This window comes from Psittacula echo, assembly GCF_963264785.1.
Source record: "Psittacula echo genome assembly, chromosome: Z".
NCBI lineage: Eukaryota > Metazoa > Chordata > Aves > Psittaciformes > Psittacidae > Psittacula > Psittacula echo.
In genome coordinates, this window is record NC_137742.1 from 19,178,882 (window position 1) to 19,201,776 (window position 22,895).

Sequence of the window (22,895 nt, forward strand, 5' to 3'; positions counted from 1 at the left end):
TTAAGAGAATGCCTTTAGAAAAACTATTTACGCTGTCTTGAAATGAAGTGGTCTACTTGCAATAACAACCAAATACTGTTATGATACTCTGCTTTCCTGTGAACCACTAACTTCAAGAAGTACATAGAAGCACCTAGATGCAGAGAGCAAGACTGTCTTTCCCACTTGCTTCTCAGAAAGAATATTTGAATTATATTTACAGAATCACAGTTTCCACAGTGCACTCAATCACTAGAAATAGGATGTAATTGTTTCATTTAATTCATCAATTTGTCTTCCAGACAGGATCTCTTAAAAAAACCTGCATTGCTAAAATATTGGTGGAAATCCACAAACTTTAAATCTGCTCTTTCACAGACAAAGTTTGAATACCAGATGAGTCTTGAACCTGTAAAGCAAACATGCTGTTCACCACTAAAACAGGACACCTGCAAAGTTCTTAAGAACGAGCCTTGTGGTGCTCGCTTCGGGACTGCAATTGCTGCAGTGAAGGATCTCAATCTTGATGGATATAACGACATTGTAATAGGTTCTCCCTTAGAGGATGATCATCGGGGAGCTGTTTATATTTATCATGGCAGTGGCAACACAATCAGTAAAAAATATTCACAGGTATGAAATCAAACTTTAGATTGGCAGCTGCTGTAACATAAATCCTGTTTTCCTATGCCTTCCCAACATAGTGCCAAACTATGACTTGACCAGTCATAACAGCTTGTTTTTTGAAAAGCTCTGTACTTCTGAACTATCACTGATTTAACTGAATTTCAGTCTAATATGTTAGAAAATATATTTGCTTGTTTTTATTAGAAACCTTATGAAATGTTCCATACAGACAGAAAAGTAAATATTTTGCAATTCTTAAAATTTACAGTGTTTTCGTCACCATGGTAACTGTTTTAGGGGTATTGCAATGAAAATGTAACATATTTTAAGAATATAAAAGCCATCGAACTGCCAACAAGTGCATCTTTAATGTTCTTATAAAATTCCTCAATATACACTGCATAAACCTCTTAATGCTTTTCACAGCGTATTGCATCAGGTGGAGATGGGGAAAAAGTTAAATTTTTTGGCCAGTCTGTGCATGGAGAAATGGATTTAAACGATGATGGACTGATTGATGTTACTATTGGAGGCCTTGGTGGGGCTGCCCTCTTCTGGTACGGATACTCACAGCAGCTGTCAGGCCAGAAAATAACCATTTGTCTTGGGATATCTGTGTAACTTGCATGCACTACTGTTTGGACTGTTATGAGGGTACTGGTTTCATCCCATGTTTTGACACTGGCTGTGAATCTTTGTCTTTTCATGTGTCTCTGGAGGAAAAAGTATAAAACTTAATGAATAACTGTAATACAGGAATGTTTTGAAATCTTGTTACCCTAGTATGACCTTGTTCTACTAGGCCATATTCAAAATAGAAACTGATTCCACTTGTAGCACCAACTAAAAGAAGTAAAACCCAAGTTTTTTCTTTTTCATGCTATATTGCATATTATCTTATTAGCAATATCAAGGACAGGTTCAAAGACTTGGCAGTATTGACTGACAAGAAGTTCAACATGACCTAGCAATGTGCCCTCATAGCCCCAGAAGCCAGCCATATCCTGGGCTGCATCAAAATGAGCATGACCAGCAGGTCAAGGGAGGTGATTCTCCCCCTCTACTCTGCTCTCCTGGTGCAGGAAGTAGGAAAATAGAAAGATATTTTGCCAGCTAAGTTTTCTGTTGGTTTAGAACCCTGGCACCCCAAAAGAGCGAAATGTATAGAGTGTATAGTTAATTGCTTGTCTAGACCATCAAATATGTGTATTTTAATATTGAACGTTGCATATTTTGTAAGTTCATTCTCAAAGTAAAAAAAAAAGGTGCTGCTATTATTTCCAAAGCACTTTCTCTGTGGGTTTGGTTTTTTTTTCAGGTCTCGTGATGTGGCTGAAGTAAATGTTTCCATGCAATTTACACCCAAAAGCATCAATATTCAACAACAAAATTGTCAGATAAATAAAAGAAAAACAATATGCATAAATGCCACAATTTGTTTTAAGACCAGACTAAAGTCAAAGGAATATACATTTGAATCCAGTAAGTAGATAAGTGCTAAGCCTGGAATCTTTATGCTATAAAACTGCTGTGCTTGCTTTTGTGTATTTCTGCAGAAATGGAATGCGACCTCTTCTAAATTCACCATTCAAAGTGCATTTAAGATACGTTAGGAAAAAAAGAATGTGTAAAGGCAAACTGCTCCATAATATTGATCTCAACTTCCTTTGCAGGTCTGCAGTATTGGATTATTCTTGACTCACAAAGACAAATATCTCGAAGCTTGTTCACAGAAAGCCATGAGAGGAAAATGCAAAAAAATATAACTATCAAAGGGTCAGAATGTATTAAACATAACTTCTACATGTTGGCAAGTAAATCATTTAAAGTGTTTGACATTATATAAGCCAAAAAATATACCATTAATTGTAAATTGGGTAACAATATCTGCAGCCAGAATTAATCTTAAGAAGTGTCCATAAAATCTGTTTACTACTTGAGAATTTGTATATTTGTATATGTATAGAGATGTAAGCTATTTACTTAAATGTACAGTCTGTTTACCTTTGCCACTTTCTTTGTGTCTGTCTTAAGAAAGAGCATAACACACCTAGTGGAACAAGCAGCTATCCTGGTTAGTAGTTTAGGTGGCGTTCAAAACCCAGCAGGAGCATGTGAGCTGGAAGTCTAATTTGCATATTGGTGCAATTCCTCCTACTGAAATATAGTAGAAAAACATGCAAATTACGTTTGAGATAGAGAATACTTACTCACTGCAAAACAGAAACATAATTAACAACTGTGAGCATGAAATTGCCTAGATTGTAAGTAATATGCAGAGTGAATGGACATGTACCCACATTTAAGATGTTTAATGACTTCTCAGTTGTACCATAATGAAAATGAATGATAAATGGTGCCCAAAATTTGCTTGAATATGCAATACATCTACTAACAGGCCTCAGCTGACTTAACACAAGGTGATACTGCTGCTGTTGCTACCTTGACACAAGGTGAAACTGATCCTTTAAGCATGACTAAAAAAGGAAAGTCTCAGAGTAGGATGTTCTGAGACATTTTTAAATGTAACTGTGTTGGATATGCTCAGGCTATGTGATATTTTATGGTGAGATAAGACACACAAAAATATTAATGAATATTTATATGGATTGGCTTGCACATTAAATGCTTTATCATCGATTGCAAGCATTCAATTGCTTCTCTAGCAAGGACGGCAACAGTGTGACTGAAAAATATTCTGTCTCAGCATTGTTTGGGATTTTTTAACCTACTTAGATATTACAGTGCATGTCCATAACTGCAATTTTGTTTTCTTTATGTTCTAGGATAAGCCTGATTTTCAGGACTCTGTAAAGGTTTTGCTGGAGTTCAATTTTTCTGATCCAGAGAGTGGACCTGTTCTCGATAGCAACCTGCCAAGCACAATATCTGAATATGTAAGTCAGCAAGACTGTATTAATAACTGAAGTTTTTAAGGTAAAATTCATAGCACACACAAGATCTGACAATATTGACAGCAAATTGGCTAAAGAGGGAGGGTCCTTGAGCTTGTCCAGAAGATGTTTCCTCTAAATGGGTGACATGGTTTAGTGTGGGGTGTCCCTGCCCATGGCAGGGGGTTGGAACTAGATGATCTTAAGGTCCTTTCCAACCCTAACTATTCTATGATTCTATGATTCTAAAGGAGTCTTCAGGAGTGAAGAGCTTGATTCAGTGTGCTTGGGAAACAGCCTGGGGTTTTAAAGTGTGAAGAGTTAACTGAAGATAGAGCACAAGCAATTTTATTATTTATGTTTATTTATTTTATTTTTTTAATGTAGATAGAGTAGAGGAATGCTAGTCATTTACTTTGATGGCGTTTGGCATCATTCATGCTTCTGCTATTGCCTCTTTTTCTAGTCTAGATGAATCACTTAGAAGGGAATAGGTAGAAAGCTTACACTTTGTCTGCGCATTTTACAGGATATTGGCATAATTAACTGATTAATATTAATATTAAGGAAGATTGGTTGTCAAACAGAAGACCTTATATAAAATCAGATAATGAATTTAAATGCAAGTATTTAATTTTAATAATAATTATGATAAAATTGAGAATAAAAATACTATTGTTGCAGATTCCTTTCACAAAAGATTGTGGAGCCAAAAATAAATGCATTTCAGATCTTGTTCTGAATGTAAAAGCAAGCATAGCTGGAGACAGGTAACTACACTGGGTTTATTGTATCCATTGATATCTGTATAAAATTTCTCTCTAAATTACATATTCTCTGATCTAATAAGATAATGCTGTGGCATAATTTCCAAATCAGAAACAATATAGTCTGGACACTGAAAGAAGTTCCTCTTTATGTCAAAACGGGTTAAAAAATCAAGGTGTCTGTCCAACGTTCTTACTTTATTTTACAGCTCTTCTCCATTCATTGTAAAGTCACGCAATGATAAGTTCACCATCCAGCTCTCTGTGAAGAACAAAAAAGACAGTGCCTATAATACCAGAGTTTTGGTTCAGTATTCTCCAAATATTATTTTTGCTGGCATTGAGGTATGAGTTTTTCACGTTATCACATTTATCATAACCTATACTGCTGGACAGATCTGAGGAAATCTTTTTGTTACACCCAAATTCCACTACTCTGTAACCATCAGTTGTTTGGAAAAATGCTGTGCTTGCATATCTTTCAAAAAGAGTGTATTTATTTTGACCTGAGTGGACTTTTGCTTCATCTCTGTTAACTACAAACACAAGTTTCACAATGCCACTTAGACAGTAAGTGCTTGCATCTTAGATGAACGTCAGCACCAGAACCATCTGTACATCTGCAGAGCCAGAAATGCTGTTTTATTTGTCAGTACAGCTCCTGAGCCCCTAGAATTCTTGCATGTGCACAGAAAAAGCTGTGTCTTGGTAAAGCAGCATAGAGCAGTGCCTTCCTCGTCCCTATCTCAGACAGCATTTCCAAAGTATTCCATTTCTGCCTGCCTCAGCTATGCTATACATGCACCTTATTGCAGGTAGGAAACATAAAAGAAGTTAGTTTTTCTATCAACAGTCTTGATGTTGCACATTAGGAAAAGTCAGGGATCCACAGCACCATTGCTGACTCTGTTGCAGTAACTTACAGAGAAAGAGTGTCACTATTATTGCCAAGTTAGAAACACATTTACAAAATTACTTGTAAAAACTGTAGTAATGCATATGTTGATCTGCTAGACCCTATGACTAATTTGCATGGTGTCCAGTTTGCGTATAACTGTTAATGTTCCTAACAATTTCACTGGAAGGAAATAATGGCTACTAATTTATGTAGATTTCTATAGGTGGAAATTATTTTCCAGAAGTTGCAGCTTCTTATTCCCATTCAAGTTCAATTAAGGCTATGACTCTTTAAGATGTGATGATGAAAAGCAGCAATGGTACATGTGTTCAAGAGGTCCTTGATGCCTAGTGAAGATTTAAAAAGAGTCTGCAAAAGACCGTGATTTCACTTTCTTTTTTTCTATAGGATATACAGAAAGATAGCTGTGAATCTAATCACAACATCACCTGTAAAGTGGGATATCCATTTCTAAAAACTGCAGAAGAGGTAAAAAGTCCCCCTGCATTCTCCTTCCTCAGTGTTGTTCTAAGGCTAGGGCAGTCCCTATCAATTTTGAATTTCTTTTCTCTTGTGTTCACTCCAAACCCTCCATGTATGTTTCCTAATCTACTGTTGACATGAACTGCACAGATAGGAAAATATCAAATCTGGCCAGAAGGGTCTGACTCCAGGTATACGGAATATTGGTTAGGATATGCTGGTAAGATCCTAGATACTGTGGCTTTCAACAGGTTGGAGCCTATGGCTTTAGTTACTTTGTGTATAAAACTTACTTGGTTGAAAAGAGAGTAAGCTGGTGCATGGAAATGCTAAACGGGATCTGCCGCAGACAGGTATCAAGAGTTCATCTCTGTTTAGTGGGGAGTGAGAGACGTTTCCAGCAAGCAGTCCACTTAAAGTCAAGCTCCAGCTTCAACAGCTCCAGCAGTAAGTCTGTATCTCCTGCTGGAATAGAGAGGGGGCTTTAGCTAAACTAAGCCTTTGAAAATATGCATCTAAACCTAACTTTAATAGTTCTGGTATTGAACTGGAAAAGGTCATATTGCATGCAGATGAGACCAACTGTCTTTTCTTGCAGTTTCTTGTCTATTCCTCTGGCATATGAGGTCTGTGTTGCAGATGCAAAACAGGAGAGTTGTTCTCTTACATTGCCTTCTGCATACACCTTCCAGCTTGCGTCTTGGACTTGTAGGAATTAAGTGAGCTGTTAACTTTGTTGCAGCCAAATAAGCATAATACCCAAGGCCGGTGCCCACAGTGCTCCATTCACAGCTTTACTGGATTTTTCACATTTTCCTTTCATGCTTTGTTGGTTAGTTTATCTGTAGCTATAGATCTCCAAATTTAGAAATGCTATATTCTTATTTGCATTCAGAAATCAATCAATATCTGATTCACTGATAAATTCTTTTATAAGCCACTCCTGGCTCTTTTTGCTGTTTTATTAATGTGAAGAAATATGTAAGACAACTTTCCCACTTTGTAGGAAAGATTTGTTAATATTAAAGAAAAAATGAAACTCTGAGCAGAAAAATCCATTACAGTAACAAATAGTGAAGCTTTTACTTCATATAAAATTATCCTTAAGTGTCAGCATATGAAGGACACGTTTAGGACAGTGTTCCCAGATTTTGTATACTGCCAAATTGTGGTAAATTTGTCCTAGTTATAATGAATAGGGAATTTTTTGAGATCTAGTAATCATTTATTTGCATTGTGAACATTTCTGTTTGGTATTCCTAGTGTTTATATATTAATTGAGATTCCAGTAGCCTTCTATAGAAAGCTCATCTTCACTGTAATGGTCAGGTGCTTAAGCTTTGTTTCTTCCTTGTTAAAGAAGGGGAGAAAAAAAAAAATCATTTTTTTTTGATATATTGCTTGTAAGACCAGTTGGTTTCTATTAAGAATTATTTAGCCATGGATTTCTAATATTCTATAGAATAAGTTTTACTGAGGCTTCTTAGCTCTAAAAATTTGAGGATTCCTTTATAGAAAACTTAAAATGTGAATACAGACTCTATAGATAAAAGTAGCAAAAGTATGCCCATTTGTCATCAGATCAAACCATATCTGTGTGCTTTTTTTTTTCTCTCTTCTTTTAAAATGTGTAATGTATTTCCCTAAACAGATTTCTTTCAAAATATCGTTCCAATTCAATGCATCGTATCTCCTGGAAAATGCTACCATTCATTTATACACAACAAGGTCAGTTGCAATCCTCACTAGTTCACCTTCTGATATTTTTTTTACTTTTTTTTTTTTTTCTGGTCTTAGAATGCTCCACAGCTTTGTATTTCATTTCATTATAAAGCAAGGATGAGTTTTCTGAACTCAGAAGTAGAGTTAGTACCTTTATAGAAGTACTCAGTCCAGCAGTGGAGTAGTGGAGTAAATAAATAACGGTTTGTTTCTAGAGACTAAGAGTCACAAATAAGGCATAATTTCCAATATGTTTACCTTCAGAAAAGGTTTATTCTCTTAAAAAATTACTACCTACTTTAGCATGAATCACAATTCCTGCTAAACAAAAAGATCTGGCCTTCAAAGGGGAAGAGCATTGCAGAAGTTGTCTGTGATAAAGGAATGCGCTTGCCCTCAGTGTTTATTTCCCCTGAAAAATCCAGGGATGGTGTGAGATTAGTGGCCCTTTCTTGGCCCATTTTCAATCAGCCAACTGCAGTCTGTAATTTTAACGAAGAGCTGGGGCTGATGCAGGATTTACCTTTTCAGTTACTGGAAATATTATTTTGAATTTATTGTTAGGAGATACTAATTAACTGGAAAGGAGTAGTGTGGGTTTATACCTAGAAATGTAGGTATTTGTTTATTAAGATCCCTTCACACTCAGTAGTCATTTTGTGTCTGCATAGTCTGATCTCAGTGGCATGTATTGTTTTTTTAGTGACAGTGAAGAACCACCTGAGACCTTGAGTGACAACAGAGGACACATAACAATTCCTATAAAATATGAAGTAGGATTAATATTTGTAAGGTATGCTTCTGTGTGCTTTATTTGCTACCACAGTAAGTAGCAGATGTTCAAAGAGAATATAGGATTGTTGTTGAGCTGTGCTGAATATCTACAGATGACAGCTTCTGGTCTCTTGAACTGGAATCACACACTACATTGAAAAGAGCAGTTACATAAAATAATGGAGCAGTTACTGTCCCTATATTGCTGCATCTCCATTTTATCTATTTAGATTCGATCTGCTATTTGCAACTACAACAGCAGCTTCTGTTGATTCTTGTACTTTGCTCTCTTCTTTCAAAGGCGTTTCAGGCATGTAAGAAAGCAAATACTTGCAACTTCCTGATGGCCATGAGTTCGTGTCACTATAATATTGCGTGGTTTGGTGTTTGATTTCCAGCTTCAAAAGTTACCTTTAATTTTAGATTCTCAGGAGCTCATTTTTATCAATTCAGACATAAACTTTAATGCACATCTTGTAATACCCTTTATTTTCAGAAATATCTAGAATGCAGTTAAATTCCATCCCAGGAAAACATTATTAATGTTATCAGTAGACTACACTGCATGGTGCACAGGTGTAAATAATTAAGTCAGATTAATTTTGGATGCATTTCATGGTTCAAATCTAGACTTCTTTTGTCCTGTAGGGAATAAGGTTGAATTTAGAAACTGGTTTTGTTCTCTTTTTATTTGGTTCTCTCTTTCTTAGGACCCTCTCTATTTCACATGGCAATACTCAGGATAAGGGATTGCACGGCTAGAATAACAACAGCAAAATTGAGCCCTGTATATTCTTAGGAACAGTATTTGCCTATTTTATAGTTTCATCAGAACACAACATTTAAATGTGCATAATAAAAAGTTAATGCTATTCAAAAAATGGGGGGATTAAACTCCAGTGGAAGTAGTAGTGCACTTTTAATTGCGAGAGTAGTCCGAGGGGGGTCATTAAATAATGAAAATATCTATATTATTAAGTGCTGCAATTTTTATGGAGTTTGTGTGCTTACTGGGTTTTTTGGTTTTGTTGTTTGTTTTTTTTTAATCCACAGTGTTTTCAAAGAGCACCATGTTATAATTGCAGCTAATGATACTGTCCCTACTGCTATTAACACAACAGAGCAGATTGGAGATGAAGTTACTCTACATTATAAGGTAAGAAACCATTAAAACCGCAAAGATTAGTTTGCATTGCTTAATGTGATAGCCTATTACTTAAATAGAAGATGTGTAGTATGTTAAACCTTCTGCATGGGTATTTTGTGTTCAACACCTTTTTTTGTTTTTGCTTGCTTTGGAATAAGGTGAGTCAGAGGTTTTCAAAGTGGTCCATCCCTGTAGAGTAGTTCTAGTGGGGTTTAGAGCTGCTACCCTCAGGAGGAGAAAGACAACATGCCCTGGTAAATGAGAACTTGACCTATGTACATTGCAGTTTAGAAAAGGTATTTTCAAAATTCAGTCAGCTTTGAAAAAGGCAAATGCCATGCTTGAAGAATGTTGTCTTCTCAATGGAATGAATACTGCAAACTAAAATTAGTTGTGAAAGACACTTAATGGATTAGAAGCCCAGCCTCAAGTTGAAATAGGATTGAATTCAATTATCTTCAGAGCTGCCAGCAGCTTATCACAAATGATACTGGATGAAAGAGGTTCTTTATCTTTACTGAGCTCATCCTCTTCGGAGTCAGGATCACCAGTTACCCCTGCCAGCAATTCCACCTAGGAGTTTTGTCCACCTTTGGCCACAGCAGCCTGTTCAAAAGGAGCAACAGCCTACAGATATATCCCATGATCTTCTCAGGGAAAACAGGAGTGAGGAGCAGGTGAGCAGGAGGGCTGCTGTCTAAGCACACCTGAGGAGTAACTGACAGGAGCTTTCACTGGTACAGTGACTCCTATCCCATCTTAAAGCATTTTGGGTCTTTATTAAAAATTAAAATGAAATTGCCTTAGGTAGAAATCCCAGATGATAAAGAGGATGCAGTAAGCAAGATAACAAGAAGGAATTTATTTCAAAATTGCCTCTTTCATCCTGTTCCTTTGATTTTCTTCAACAATGCATTTTATTACAAAGACCACGGAAGAATATGTTTGCTAATTCACAATAAGCTATTCTCAGGGAAAAGACTTCATCACACCACGTTTTGCATAACTGACTACGGGAACGTTAAAAAAAAAAAAAAAAAATCACAAAAGAAAAGGAAAATCAGGAAAGGAAAAAAAATTACAATCAAATACATCAAAATAAGAAAAGTACTAATCAAAGCCTTTTTTTTTTTTTAATAGGTTGAAAAAGGTGAACATTTTCCAATGCCAAACCTCACACTGCAGATCTTATTTCCCAATGTAACTGCAGCCAAGAACACTCTTCTCTATCTTACTGCATTGTCATATTCCCAAGTAAGCTAGGAATTTGTATTTTTATAATTAATTTAAATTTGAATTTTTTCTTGTAAGGAATTGCATAATGCAAACATTTGAGGTTATGCCTTGCTTCAAGGTAGATACAGCTCTTAGTCTAAAAGACAAGATAGTGGTGTTTTAAGCATAGGTACAGATATGTATAAGACAGAAATATCTTTAAAAGAAGCAAGTGATTTTAAAATGATGTTGAACAATAACTGCACTATAGCAAGGTTAATCTGATATATTGCCAAGTGATTAAAAGTTCAGACTGAGATAAGAGAGACAGGAGTTTCTTTCTTAGTGTTGCCTATTGAGCCTCAGATTATTGCAATCAGTGCTTATTGCAGTGCTTATTGCTTATTGCTGCTGTGTACATCTAGAGCTCAATCTCCTGTTCAGTCCTCTTCTTTCTGTTACTGAAATTAGCCTTCTTGCACGTCTCCTCTCCAGCACTAGCAGTCCTCTGGCTTCTTCCTCCTCTGAGGCATTGAGACATCTTGAAGGGGATGGTAGGTCATGTCTTTCAAATGCTCTTCACTGCAGCCCTCATTTGAGTTTTTCCATTTCACTCCTCCAGAGCAACTGAAGGAGACCCCAATTCCAGCAAGTCACATAATTTCAGTTCTGTATATATTAAAACTAGAGCTATATGAGAAACTGGATGGCTGAAGAACCCAAATATCACTAAGTGATGACATAAATCTCTTTTTTTAAAAATCTTTCCCTCAGAAACACATGCACACATGTGCCTCTCTCCAAATATTTAATTTAGTTTTGAGATGTTGCACCACTGAAAATTAAATCACATGATCTAAATGAAAGTTCAAGCTTCATTTTAAAACAAAAAAATCCCTCAACCCCAAAATATTTCATGTTTAAAATACAAAAAATTGTGTCCATTCTTAAATTCCTTTCCCATTAGTTTTGTTGCTACAAAATCACACATTTGACCCATGTTTGCACACAAACTCAACAAATCTGTACTTTTCCTGTGGGTATAATTCATCTACCACTAGCTACACTGTAGTGATAGTAGTTTGCCAAAGTGCTCTGCAGGGGTTTGCAGTCCTCTTCATGGTAGCAATTGGAAAGTGAATGACCTGACTAAGAAAACAAATTCCCCTATTCCAAAGACACCAAAGGATTTTCCAGCTGCCATGGAGGTCTAGCAGTGCTCCAGGACCTGCTCTCCCTCCAAGGAGGCTCCTGAATCTTGCACTTAACCTGCCTGTCTGCTTGCTAAGGCAGAACCTCTGTGGATTCCTATGCAAAAGGTATTTAGTTTTTGTAATAGCTAGTTCTTGCTGGTTCATGTAGCAGTCATCTTACAGGAAGCTCTGGTTTGCTTCTACATATGTCTAGGTAGCTGGGTAGAGTTTAAATTAAATTATCTCATAAAAAGCTCTTTTGTTGTTTGAACAATGATACTTTAGTACCTACACCATCCGAGTTCCTATTTCACAATCTTGCAATAAATTACATTTAACAATTTGTAAATATTATTGATATTATTAAATATTATTAATGTTGTCCTTTTTGCAGCATATTTTTTGTAATAGATAGTATATTCAGACAATAAGAATAATGTTTGTATTTCTACTGACAGAATACCATCTGCCATGCTAGTTACCCTGTAGATCCCTTAAGGATCAGCACTGGGAAATCATTTGTGGTGCCGAAAATAAAAGAACCTACAAAGGATACAATTATGGTAAGCCTACATATAGTATACATATTCATTCCAGATATTAACGCAGATCTTGGAGCTGATTACTTGTGGAATAAATATATAAAAGCTTCTCTCAAACTGTATACTACAGAAATATTTTGTCTCAATGACGTAAAAAGCTATTTTTATGCAGACTAGCTGTAGATTTTACTCTGCTACAGAACTGTATGTGGAACTGAATTGTTTTGTGGTCTTGGTTTTTTTTTAATTTAGCAAATGTGTAAACAACGGTAGCACATTTGGCAGCTGAATAAATCTCCACCTTCTATATTCCCATGGTAATTACTAAATAGTAATATTTTAAAATCTTCTCATCTCACTTGCAATATTTTTAGATATTTAGTTGAAAATATTTTCAAATGGTGGCACTTTGATCTGACAGATTTCCTGTGCAACTGGTAAAAATATAATGAATGATCTCATCTGGAAAAGATTAGCCTTTCACATTTAAATGGAAGAATTGAAAAGTAATTTTGCTGCCAGAATTGTGTTGGCATGTCAGGGGGAAACCTTCATACTACCTCCTCAACATAGAGGTACAAGTTGAATTTCTTATGTAAATGAAACCATGCCATAAGAAGAATATTTTGCCAGCTTATCATAGTCCTTTACAGTGGTGATAGAAGTCTAGGCTGTGCAAATGTTTCCAAGTGTTGAACATAATTCTGCTGCCCTCCCAGCTAGCGATACTGGGAAGTAAAGATACTTAAATTTTCACTCACATATCCTTCCCTGCTTGAAAGATTCATGTGTAACATAATTTGAAAGGATCAAGAAATACTGAAGAGAAGCCATAAGTGTGTTAGCAGAAAAACATAGGCTGTTATAAACTGTGCCTTCTTTAGGAACCTTGTTGTTGCCTTTCGCTATGTACATACAGTAACAAAGCTTTCTCAAGGCTAAGCAAGCCTGCCATAGCTGAGTGTATTCTACCACAGCACGAATATCTTAACTCAATTTATATATTATATACTACAGTGTCATTTTTACATTAAAATTTTTACATAAAATTTTTTACACAAGAATTTTTACATATAATTCATATCAGGTTAGTACTGGTGTCATAGCACATCTATGAGCTGTATATATTCTTTTCTGTGAGGATGCTGAGGCACTGATACAAGTAAACCAGAGAAGCTGTGGATGCTCCATTCCCAGAAGTGTTCAAGGCTGGATGGGGCTTTGAGCAACCTGGTGGAAGGTGTCCCTGCCTGTGGCATGGAGTTGGAACGAGATTTTCTCTAAGGTCGCTTTTAACCCAAACCATTCTCTGATTCTATGATATATAGTAGTTTACTTGTTTTTGTTTTAGTAACGTGAAATGTCTCTTGCTATTGATTCTTGCTGGTGCTTTTTAAACAGGACTGTGATACATACAGCTGTGCATCTATTAATTGTGCCCTGGTCCCGTCTGACATATATCAAGTGAATGTTTCATTAAGAGTTTGGAAACCTACCATCATAAAAGTAAGTAAATCCTATTTGTATTCAGAATACTCATGGGTTTAAGAAACTTGAGCCGATGTTTCTGATGTCTAATAAAATTATATATTTCATTTTCTTAAGTCTCCACAGTCCCCTTGAAATAATTTCTTTGCTATTTTAAGATTTCCTCAAATCTGAGTTACATGTATTTTGCTATCCTTAAAGAAAGTACTTAGAACCTAGCAGGAATTTCAAAACATGGTAAGAAGGCATCTTATTCTGTATTAATGGTACTTGTTAAAATAACTATTTAGACACCCACAAATTCTAATTCAGCAGATATAAGGAGGGGTATATGGAAGAATATAATTTTAAAATAATTTCTAATCTGGAAATATTTCTCAAGTCTTAAAAATATTTTTTCATCAAACAGAGCAGGGGAGAGAAAGTGCACTACAGAGCACAGCTCAGTACTGTCTTGATGATTACAACAGTGACCAGGCTGTGGTCCATTTTGTTCAGTGATACTGAGCTCCTGGTTTGTGTCTTTTTCTCTGGAAAGGACAGGAGGGGAGATACAGCAGAATTTTTATAAAGCCCAAATCTGCCCCTGTGGACAATGTAGTATTCCAGGATTACTTAGTATTTATTTGAAATCTCTGTGATCTACTCTTTCAAATCTTCATCTCTGTCTTGTAAACAGTGGTGTATGTGCTGAGGGTGACACACATAAGCAGCTTCATTGGCTTTCACATTTTTCAGCATATACCAAAATGCAGTATAAAGTTTTGCTTTCACCCTTCTCTTCTCTACTTCAAAATACCTAATTATAAGCCATAGCCATTTCTTACTTTTTCCAGGCCAGTATTCACAGTTTAACCCTTGTTGTGAAAGCATTACTTAGGAGTGAGAACTCATCACTGATTCTGAGAAATGACCATCAAAAACTAGAGGTAATGGGTTTTCATTCATTACTAATGAGCTGATTGTTACCTGTTTTATTGTGTTATCCCAGTCTGAATAGAGGGGTGTTTTCATTATTATCATAGAAATGTCAGAATTAGTCAGATAATGATACCAAAATCCCATTACCCATCAATATACATGGGGGAGAAGTACTATCTGAAGTATTTCTGCCTGCTGCAGTATAAATGCTTCCTGCTATGTAAATTAAAAGCAATTCAAATTCTTTTAAGAAATCAATAGTATTTCAGAAGTTGTCCTGGGTCATTTGAGACTGATCTTACTTTGTGCGTGTTTTCTTTATTATTTCTTTGTTTGTTATTACTTTCTACTTCAGCACCCTGGTTATATATTTGAAACAGGATCTTTTATTTTTTGGAAGTTCACTGTCATTTTCTTAGAAAAGAAAACATTAGAGTAGTGGTGTCAGGTATAAAGAGAAACATCTTTAATTTTGTTGGATTTGTTATTTATCCTTTAATACTTGTTATTCCAAGACATTTATAGTGATTAATGCATTGCTTTTCTGCAATAACTTATACATGCAGTGGCCTATTTACTAAAATGTACGTTTTTAAGCAAACGACTTATTATGTTAATACCCCAAAATGTAGAGCAAAGTAAGAATGTGAATTACATGTTGTGCAAAATATTTTCAAAAATACAAATATCACAGGTCAACTAATAGCTGATATTATATTCGAGCATTTCTTTTAAGCAATAAAGTTCAATTGAGGAGTGAAGCACAGCTGAGAGACCTGTAGCTCATGAGACTTGCGTTTACACACCAAGGAATTTCAGAATTAACTTTTTTAAGACATAATTTCAAGTTGAATGTTTAGTGTGCAACTCTTCAACTTTTTTGAACTCTTTTGAACTCCTAAGTTGTGTCTCTAATAAATTCTTAAAGTAATTCAAACTCATATATGGTCACATTTATTTAAATGTGAATATTCCTTATTTCAGTTCAGTTTGCACCAGATGTGCCTTGTTTAAAATCAAATTAGTATCTACACTGCCTTCTACACTTATTTTGTTTAATTGGTTTAGAAGGTTGTTGATCACTGCCACCTTTTAGGGAGGCTGGCAGTGAGGGATCAAGAATATCCTAAAGAAAATCCTCAACATACACATCATGTATTCATTCTTTTGCCCTGTATCCTTTATAACAATGATTACTGACTTATAGCAGGGCTGGCCCTCATGAAATGCATGCTCTTAAAAAGTGCAAGATACTATGTAAATACAGGGTTTTGTGTTGCAGATTATTTTCCCAATTCCCTCCTACAAATTTCTGTACTTAAAATGAAGTATCCATGAAAATCACTGCATGCTGCTAAAAGTCATGCTGCTTTTTTGATATTTTAGAAGGAAAAGTTATTTACTGCTTATATTCTGAACAATTTGCAGACCATGATTAAGATTTCTAAAGAGCTTCCACCAGGTACAGTCCCTTTATGGGTTATCCTCCTGAGTATCTTCGCTGGACTCCTGATTCTTGCACTGCTTATATTTGCTTTGTGGAAGGTGAGCCACATGTTCTTGTCTTCATGAAAATAAAAAAATATACTTAAATTTTCTGCTCACAGATACCACTTGAAACCTAATTGCCAATACGTTATGAAAAGAAAAATAAAAAGATATTTTAGTATGATTAAGGGTTTATTAAGGGCAGTTTTTATTAGCTTTGGCTGTGGCCTTTGATAACCAGGTTTTTAGTTTGGGCAAGATATGCTAGGCCTGTGGTGTAAGTGTTGCCACAAGTGGGCACTCCAAGCTAAACATTTAGCATAGGAAGGTTACAGTTTATAAATTTCAACGTGCATAACCTCTTGAAAAATTTGACAAGTATAAAATAAAGTATTATTTAGTCAAGTGAGTATCAAATATTATTAAGCATTTTAGCTTTTGACATTATGTGAGCAATCACTCGCTGTATATTAACTGTTTCCTTTTGTCTGCTTTTGCTACATGTCACTTTAGTTTTACCATTCCAGGAAAAGCAATGCTGTATTAAAGTGACAAAATATTTAATGACTTTTTAACTGTACTGAAAGTATTAAAAAAGTATTAAGAACCAGCTCATGAATGCTACCAATATGGGTTGTATGCTTGAGCATTTTTTAGTCACTTTTTTTTCTTTCCTTCAGGCTGGATTTTTCAAAAGACCACTAAAGAAGAAAATGGAGAAATGAATTAAAAACAAAAAAAGCAGAAATTTTTGCTCAGGTCTGCCTCTAAAATGTTACTGTAAAATTATAAACTTAGATGCAGTGGTCAAAATTTTCTAAACTCTAAACAAGAAGCAGAACAAGAAGCAAATCAAGCACACATGTGCAAAGGAATGATGCGAAGAAAGAATAAACACCCTTATGTCATTTTGTGATACTCAAGGACGTGCTTTAAGTGTTACTCGTTTTTGGAGAGTAACTGAGTTCAAAGATTCTAATATTTTTTAATATGAAAAATGCATAATCATATTTTTATATACCAATGTATATAGAACAATTTTTCACTCTAAATTATGCAAAAAAGACAGCTTTTATGTAGCAATCCCAGGTTTTTTTATCAACTTACAATTTTCGAAGGAAAAAGCATCATTTTTCAAATTTCCTCATCAGTTCTGTGAAAGCAGACTGTTAGTTCACAAAGCCAAACATACCAACTTTGAGAATTCACCAAATACTGTATTGTAACTGATGTAATAATAATTGAGAAGATAGAAGCACATGCAGAATTTTGGATGAAAATTACTGAAATACCTTGGCTTTCTTTTTCTGCTTGTTTTAGCGTGTCCAGCTGAACCCAGGATACTTCAAAAAAGAGATTTTTGTGGTCAAGTGGGCCATAAAGGATTTATCCATTAAATTATATAACTGTTTGAACTTGAAAGAGATTTTTGGCAGGCCTAAAAATGTATGCACAAAACATTCAAACCCATCCGATTGCACACTGTACTCAAATAAGCAGGGCACAATTGTATCTGCAAATTGAAATATCAATATTTATGCAGAAAATGTTTAGAGGTACCCTGAAAATTTGACTCTTGCTGTATATCTTGGAGTAGCCAGGAGGGTGCTTCATAAACTGTCACTGTAAATTTATCATGTAGCTATTTAATCCAATGAGTTTAACGTGTACAAAATTATAATTAACAAAAGAGCACAGATAGGAAATTCAGCACTGGCAAGCTTCTAGTAAATTAAGTCACACCTCATCTTTGTTACTTATGAGTTTAAGAAGTAGTGAAGAATTTGCATACTAAATAAGCACTTAACAAATGATGTTTATTTTGTGTCTAAGATTAAAAGTTTATATGAGACCACACTGAAATGTAGATAGCAAAAGATTTCTTTAAGAAATGTTTTCTTTCTATTTAGACTATTCAGTTTTCTCCTTTCTTTCACACACTTATCTTCCATCAGGATCTCTCACCAGGGCTCTGTCTATACCTTGTCCTTAATAGCTTCCTATATTACTTATAGCCACACAAAATTTACAGAAGAAAATGGAAGCATGCTGGCAAAGTGCAGTGTTGCCTCAGCCTGAGATGGCTTGCTATTGATTGCCAATAGGTCAGAAAATGTTGAGGAGACATCCTAAGTTTTATAAGACATACTGGTTTGTAGAAGAGCTTTGCCTTGCCAAGGAAGCCAGGAAAAATTGTTCGTTCTCTTGATACAAATGTCACTGAAATGAAGCCAAAATCATTGTAGGTTTCCAAAAGGTTTTAACTTAGCACTGATTTTATAGCTTAAAAAGCAGTAATATATTTTATAAAGAGGTTTGGGGTTTTTTTTTCTGTAAGAAGAGATCATAGATTGATCTGAACATACTGGCAAGTACAACTCTGGAAGTGTGCCATAAGGTGCTTTACTGTTTGAAAGATGCTGTCACTCTTAAGTTTCTTCTGTTTAGTTCTTAGAGAGAGTAGTTCTTTTTGAGAAGTAGTTCTTTTTAAGGAAAAGGCTGAGACTATGTGAACGCAGCAAGTAGGATTAAGTTTGAAAGTGTTTGCAGTTTCTCTTTGTGTCTGTGGGAAAGGTGGTTATTTCCAACAACAGTCTGATGAAGGTAGCAGCATGACTCAGAGGAGACGGCAAGGCCCTCTGTGGGAACACTGTGGGTGGCTGCGCTTTGCGGAGCCTGCGAGAGCCACTGAGTCGGCAGACTCTCTGACTGTGCTCATCTGGGCTCCTGGAAGTGCTCCCTATCTGGAGAGGCATGAGGTGAGTTGTCCTGATTCTGAGCACAGAAGGAAGACTTGAATGGAAGAAAAAGATGACATAAAGGAGTTGTGTATAGAATCCTTATTTCATTCCTTGTTTAACTGTCCCTAAAGAAAAGCAAAAATCCATTTGTCGAACAGTGAAGATAAATTAATATTCACGGAGGTGTTTTCAGTTCCATGTGAGATGCAGGTTTATTTTAAGTAAATGTATGATTTTTCCAATTTGGTTTAAAGACTTAAATGGCATTTATCACTGTAGCATCTGAATGCCTCAGAACTGTAGATGTTTTTTCCTTACAGTATCTCTGTAAAGGCATAAAAGTGCTGTTACCCTATTATGGTTTGTAAAGGAACAGAATTATGAAGGAATTGTGACTCACCTATGCACACATAGAAAGCCTGTGGTAGCAGAGGAAATACTTATATTTATTATTATTCAGCCAGTTTGTTAACATGAGGTCATTTTTCCTGGCTTCATAAACTTACTCACAGGTTGTGCAAGCCATATATCATTTTTATGCAGCATACTTTTAGGTTAAGTATTTTACTTTTCAGTTATGATAAGCTGTTAACCAGAGCTTTTTACTTTTCTGATGACACTTCATGTCTTATTTTAAAGCATCAGCCTGAAAAAATATGTCAATAAGACAATCTTTTCCCCTAAATAAAGGCTACACAAAAATACGTATTTTATCAATGCAGAATATATTTGAGATCAGTGTTCCATTCTTTTTAGACTTGCTTTGCACTGTAAAAACAGTAATAAGCTTCATATAACCACACTATTTCCCTCTTTGTCATGATGCTTTCTCCCTTTTCACATTTGTCCTATTATCAGATTTTCATTTATAATATCTATTTAAAATGTAATTATCTAAAGGGGATAGCACTATAGCACATTATTCTTACACACGCTAAATTAGTAAAATTGGGGATATCACTATAGCATGTTATTCTTACACAGGCTAAATTAGTAAAATTGCTACTTTTATTCATAAGAGCCTTTCTACAGAGCACTGCAAGAGGAGTATTTTACTACTTTTCACTATATCCAACAGAAAAGTCTATCGAAAGCAATATTGCAAACATCAGGAACATCTCACTGAAATTTGGCAGGCACAAAATATATCAGAACAGCGTGTAATCTATTTTGTTGCTATAAAAGGACACGTTAGGGTTGCAATATGATTCTAATAACTAACAAGGTAAACATTTTTTTCATTCAAATTAAAGGCTATAATATATATATATATTATATATATTTTATATATATATATATATAGGGTTTATAGTCAGAGCTTAAGCAATGGAGGGACTCTGGCCCAGCTCAATTCCTAATTTCAGCACTGAAGTAGCTAATCTTAGAGGGAATGGACAAGCTACATTTCTATGGCATAGAACTTCTCTGCAAAGGAGCAAAAGCTTTAAACCATCACTCCTGCTTCAATTTGAAACAGTTCTAGAGGCTGTTGATCCCTTACGTAATTTTGGAAGGCTTAGGAAACAGCATGTACATTAGAGCAGTCTCCCTGGGCAGCTGCTTATGTTCCTGTGCTTGTCTGGTGTCACTCTAAGTCTGTATTATGAGCCCTTGCTGCAGATGCAACCCACCTATCCTGATAGCTTACCTGAGCCTTTTACTACATCTGTTCTGAGTCATTTTGAGCATGGTGATCCTCTTCTGCAGAGCTTGAGTCAGGGGAATCTACCTTAAACTGGAGCCAAGGGTTTTCAGCTCACTTGGAACCCAGAGGCTGGAGTTAGGGTCGTACTCGTGTAATGAATTCCACATAATCTGATTGTTTTAATTCTTGAAGTAACTATTTTATAGATCATGAGCCATTCAAAAGTTAAAGCAGAGCAAGAGAATCAGACTGTACCATCATTAATTATACTGCTTAATGGTAATATAAGGGAATTTGCATCTTATTTAAGAAAATCACAACTTCTGCACAGCCATTTCTTTTTCATGTAAAATTATTCCATGTGTTTTACTGGTTAAAAAAAAATAAAAAATTAAGAGTTCCTGTAAAATTATTCCATGTGTTTTATTGATTAAAAAAATATATATAATTAAAAAGTCTAGCAAGCCTCCTTTGTAGTTTGTTTGCTTCCCTTGATATAAGAATAATATAAAGGCATCTCAGTACCTAAAACTGAATCCATGTACCTGCCTATTGTAGAAATCAGCATTCTTGCACAGGATAACATCAAGGAAAGCTTAAATGTGGTCAGGCTGTCAGAAATACATTGCCATTAATTGTATGGGTTCTGTACTTATAGCCACATTTGAAAGCTTTTCAGAGGACCATACGACTTCCTGACATTACATAAAAAAAAGCTGAAGACACATTTATTCATCTGACCATTCCTCCTATCCAGTGATTTTTATGTACAACTTATTCCTGTGACCCAGAATCCATTGTCCAGTATAGTTGTAAATGAGTGACATTTTCTTAAAGGCTAGTAAACATTTGTATCAAAACTTCCTAGAAGACAAAGATTACACCTCTTATATCACAATTAACTTTTAGAAAACATTGCAAACCGTGTAATTACCTAAAACTGTTACCTCATCAGAGACTACTTTGATGGTGAATCACAATTCTCTAAGAGCAACATCCTGTTTAGTCATAGGGGAGTGCTCACCAAAAGTCCTGCTCTGTATATATCTGAGTTTGCTGGACATTTTCCATGGAACTGTTCCAACAAAAATCAGAAAAAAAGCCAATTCTATTTTTTGTTTCTTTTAATTGCTTTTCAGTTAAATTTACAAAAAAAAAAAAAAAAAAAAAAAAAAAGATTTTTTTCTTATGGCAAGGAGTGTAATATGTGTCATTTTTACAAAACTGGATTATAATTCATTGCATTCAGCAGAAGCAGCCCTAACACTTTAAAAGCAATAGCAGTTTGTGCAATGAGTGTGGTTTGAGCCCTGTAAGAATGAAGATTCATAAAGATTAAAGCACTGATGAAGTTTTAGTAACAACTGACTGATACCACAGTTTAGACAGCACAGCTGAATTCTGTTTAAAGAAGCAGATGATAAGCTGAGCTGTCTTCAATGTAATCATGTTTTAATGACAAAGACTGAGGACTGACACCCCAGAGATACTGGATCTTGCTCATTCAGTCAAAAAAGAAAGGGTGAGTAAATGACCCTCAGATTTTACTTCTGACTCTAGTACAGTGGGGCATAGTGCTCCTTTACTGCTTTTCCTCTCTAATGCACTTACCCTCCTGCTCTTCTTTTCTCAGTGTTCTGTCTTCTCAGAAAAGACAGACATTCCTCAAGGGCTCACTGAATGTTGCACCCTCTACGGATTGTCATAGATAGGAGAAGAGAAGCAGAAGTATTCAAAGTGGATTGCACATTTAGATCTAGCAGGCCACTTGTCTTGGCATGCTTTGTCCAAACCCTTTGCACACTCTGTTTCACTTCAGCAGTGGCCATGGTGAAATCTCACTTTTCAGTCATGGTTCAACTTGATTTGGTACAGAAAGTTAATATTTATTGTAAAGTTTCACATATCTGGTTCAGATACGGTCCTTAAGGTTTATTCATATTTATTCACTTGTTCTCCCTTCTAGAGTACAGAAAAAGGATCTCTCTCTCTAGTGAAAGTTTCTTCATACCATCTTCCATTACAGAGCTGTTCCATTTTATCAGAGAGGATAAGACAAAAATCAGAGGATCTCTTCAATTTTCCCTCAAAAGCATTTGCAGTTTTGCAATTTTGTGACAGTAGACATAGTCTGAGAAAAGTAATGCATATTCTTTCCTTCTGGGGAATTGTATACACAAACCTTGCTGAGTATTCTCATCTCATGGCCCAAACTAATAGCCATTAATAGCTCACTGTCTTGTTTGCCACCTCCTAAAATCTCACTGACAAGAACCTCTGTCATTTTTACACTATGCTGCAACAGACGCTGTTACATCTCAGAACTTCTGGGATTCAGCTGAAACTTTGCAGGACCCTGTTAGCCAGACAA

At 35.5% G+C, this 22,895-nt stretch overlaps 1 protein-coding gene across 1 annotated transcript in view; it reads left to right on the forward strand.

The window, feature by feature from the left end:
- Positions 1–16,883, forward strand: part of ITGA1 (integrin subunit alpha 1) — a gene marked incomplete at its 5' end in the record, with an annotated part of 71,281 nt that extends 54,398 nt beyond the window's left edge. Inside the window, 17 exon segments of the mRNA XM_080638031.1 lie at positions 358–612; positions 1,033–1,163; positions 1,925–2,088; positions 2,280–2,416; positions 3,393–3,503; positions 4,185–4,270; positions 4,477–4,612; positions 5,574–5,654; positions 7,300–7,376; positions 8,074–8,163; positions 9,198–9,300; positions 10,432–10,545; positions 12,158–12,262; positions 13,643–13,747; positions 14,566–14,658; positions 16,079–16,195; positions 16,819–16,883. Of these exon segments, the coding sequence (XP_080494157.1) occupies positions 358–612; positions 1,033–1,163; positions 1,925–2,088; positions 2,280–2,416; positions 3,393–3,503; positions 4,185–4,270; positions 4,477–4,612; positions 5,574–5,654; positions 7,300–7,376; positions 8,074–8,163; positions 9,198–9,300; positions 10,432–10,545; positions 12,158–12,262; positions 13,643–13,747; positions 14,566–14,658; positions 16,079–16,195; positions 16,819–16,863 (1,950 nt within the window). The 3' untranslated portion in view covers positions 16,864–16,883.
- Positions 16,884–22,895: the final 6,012 nt, after the last annotated feature.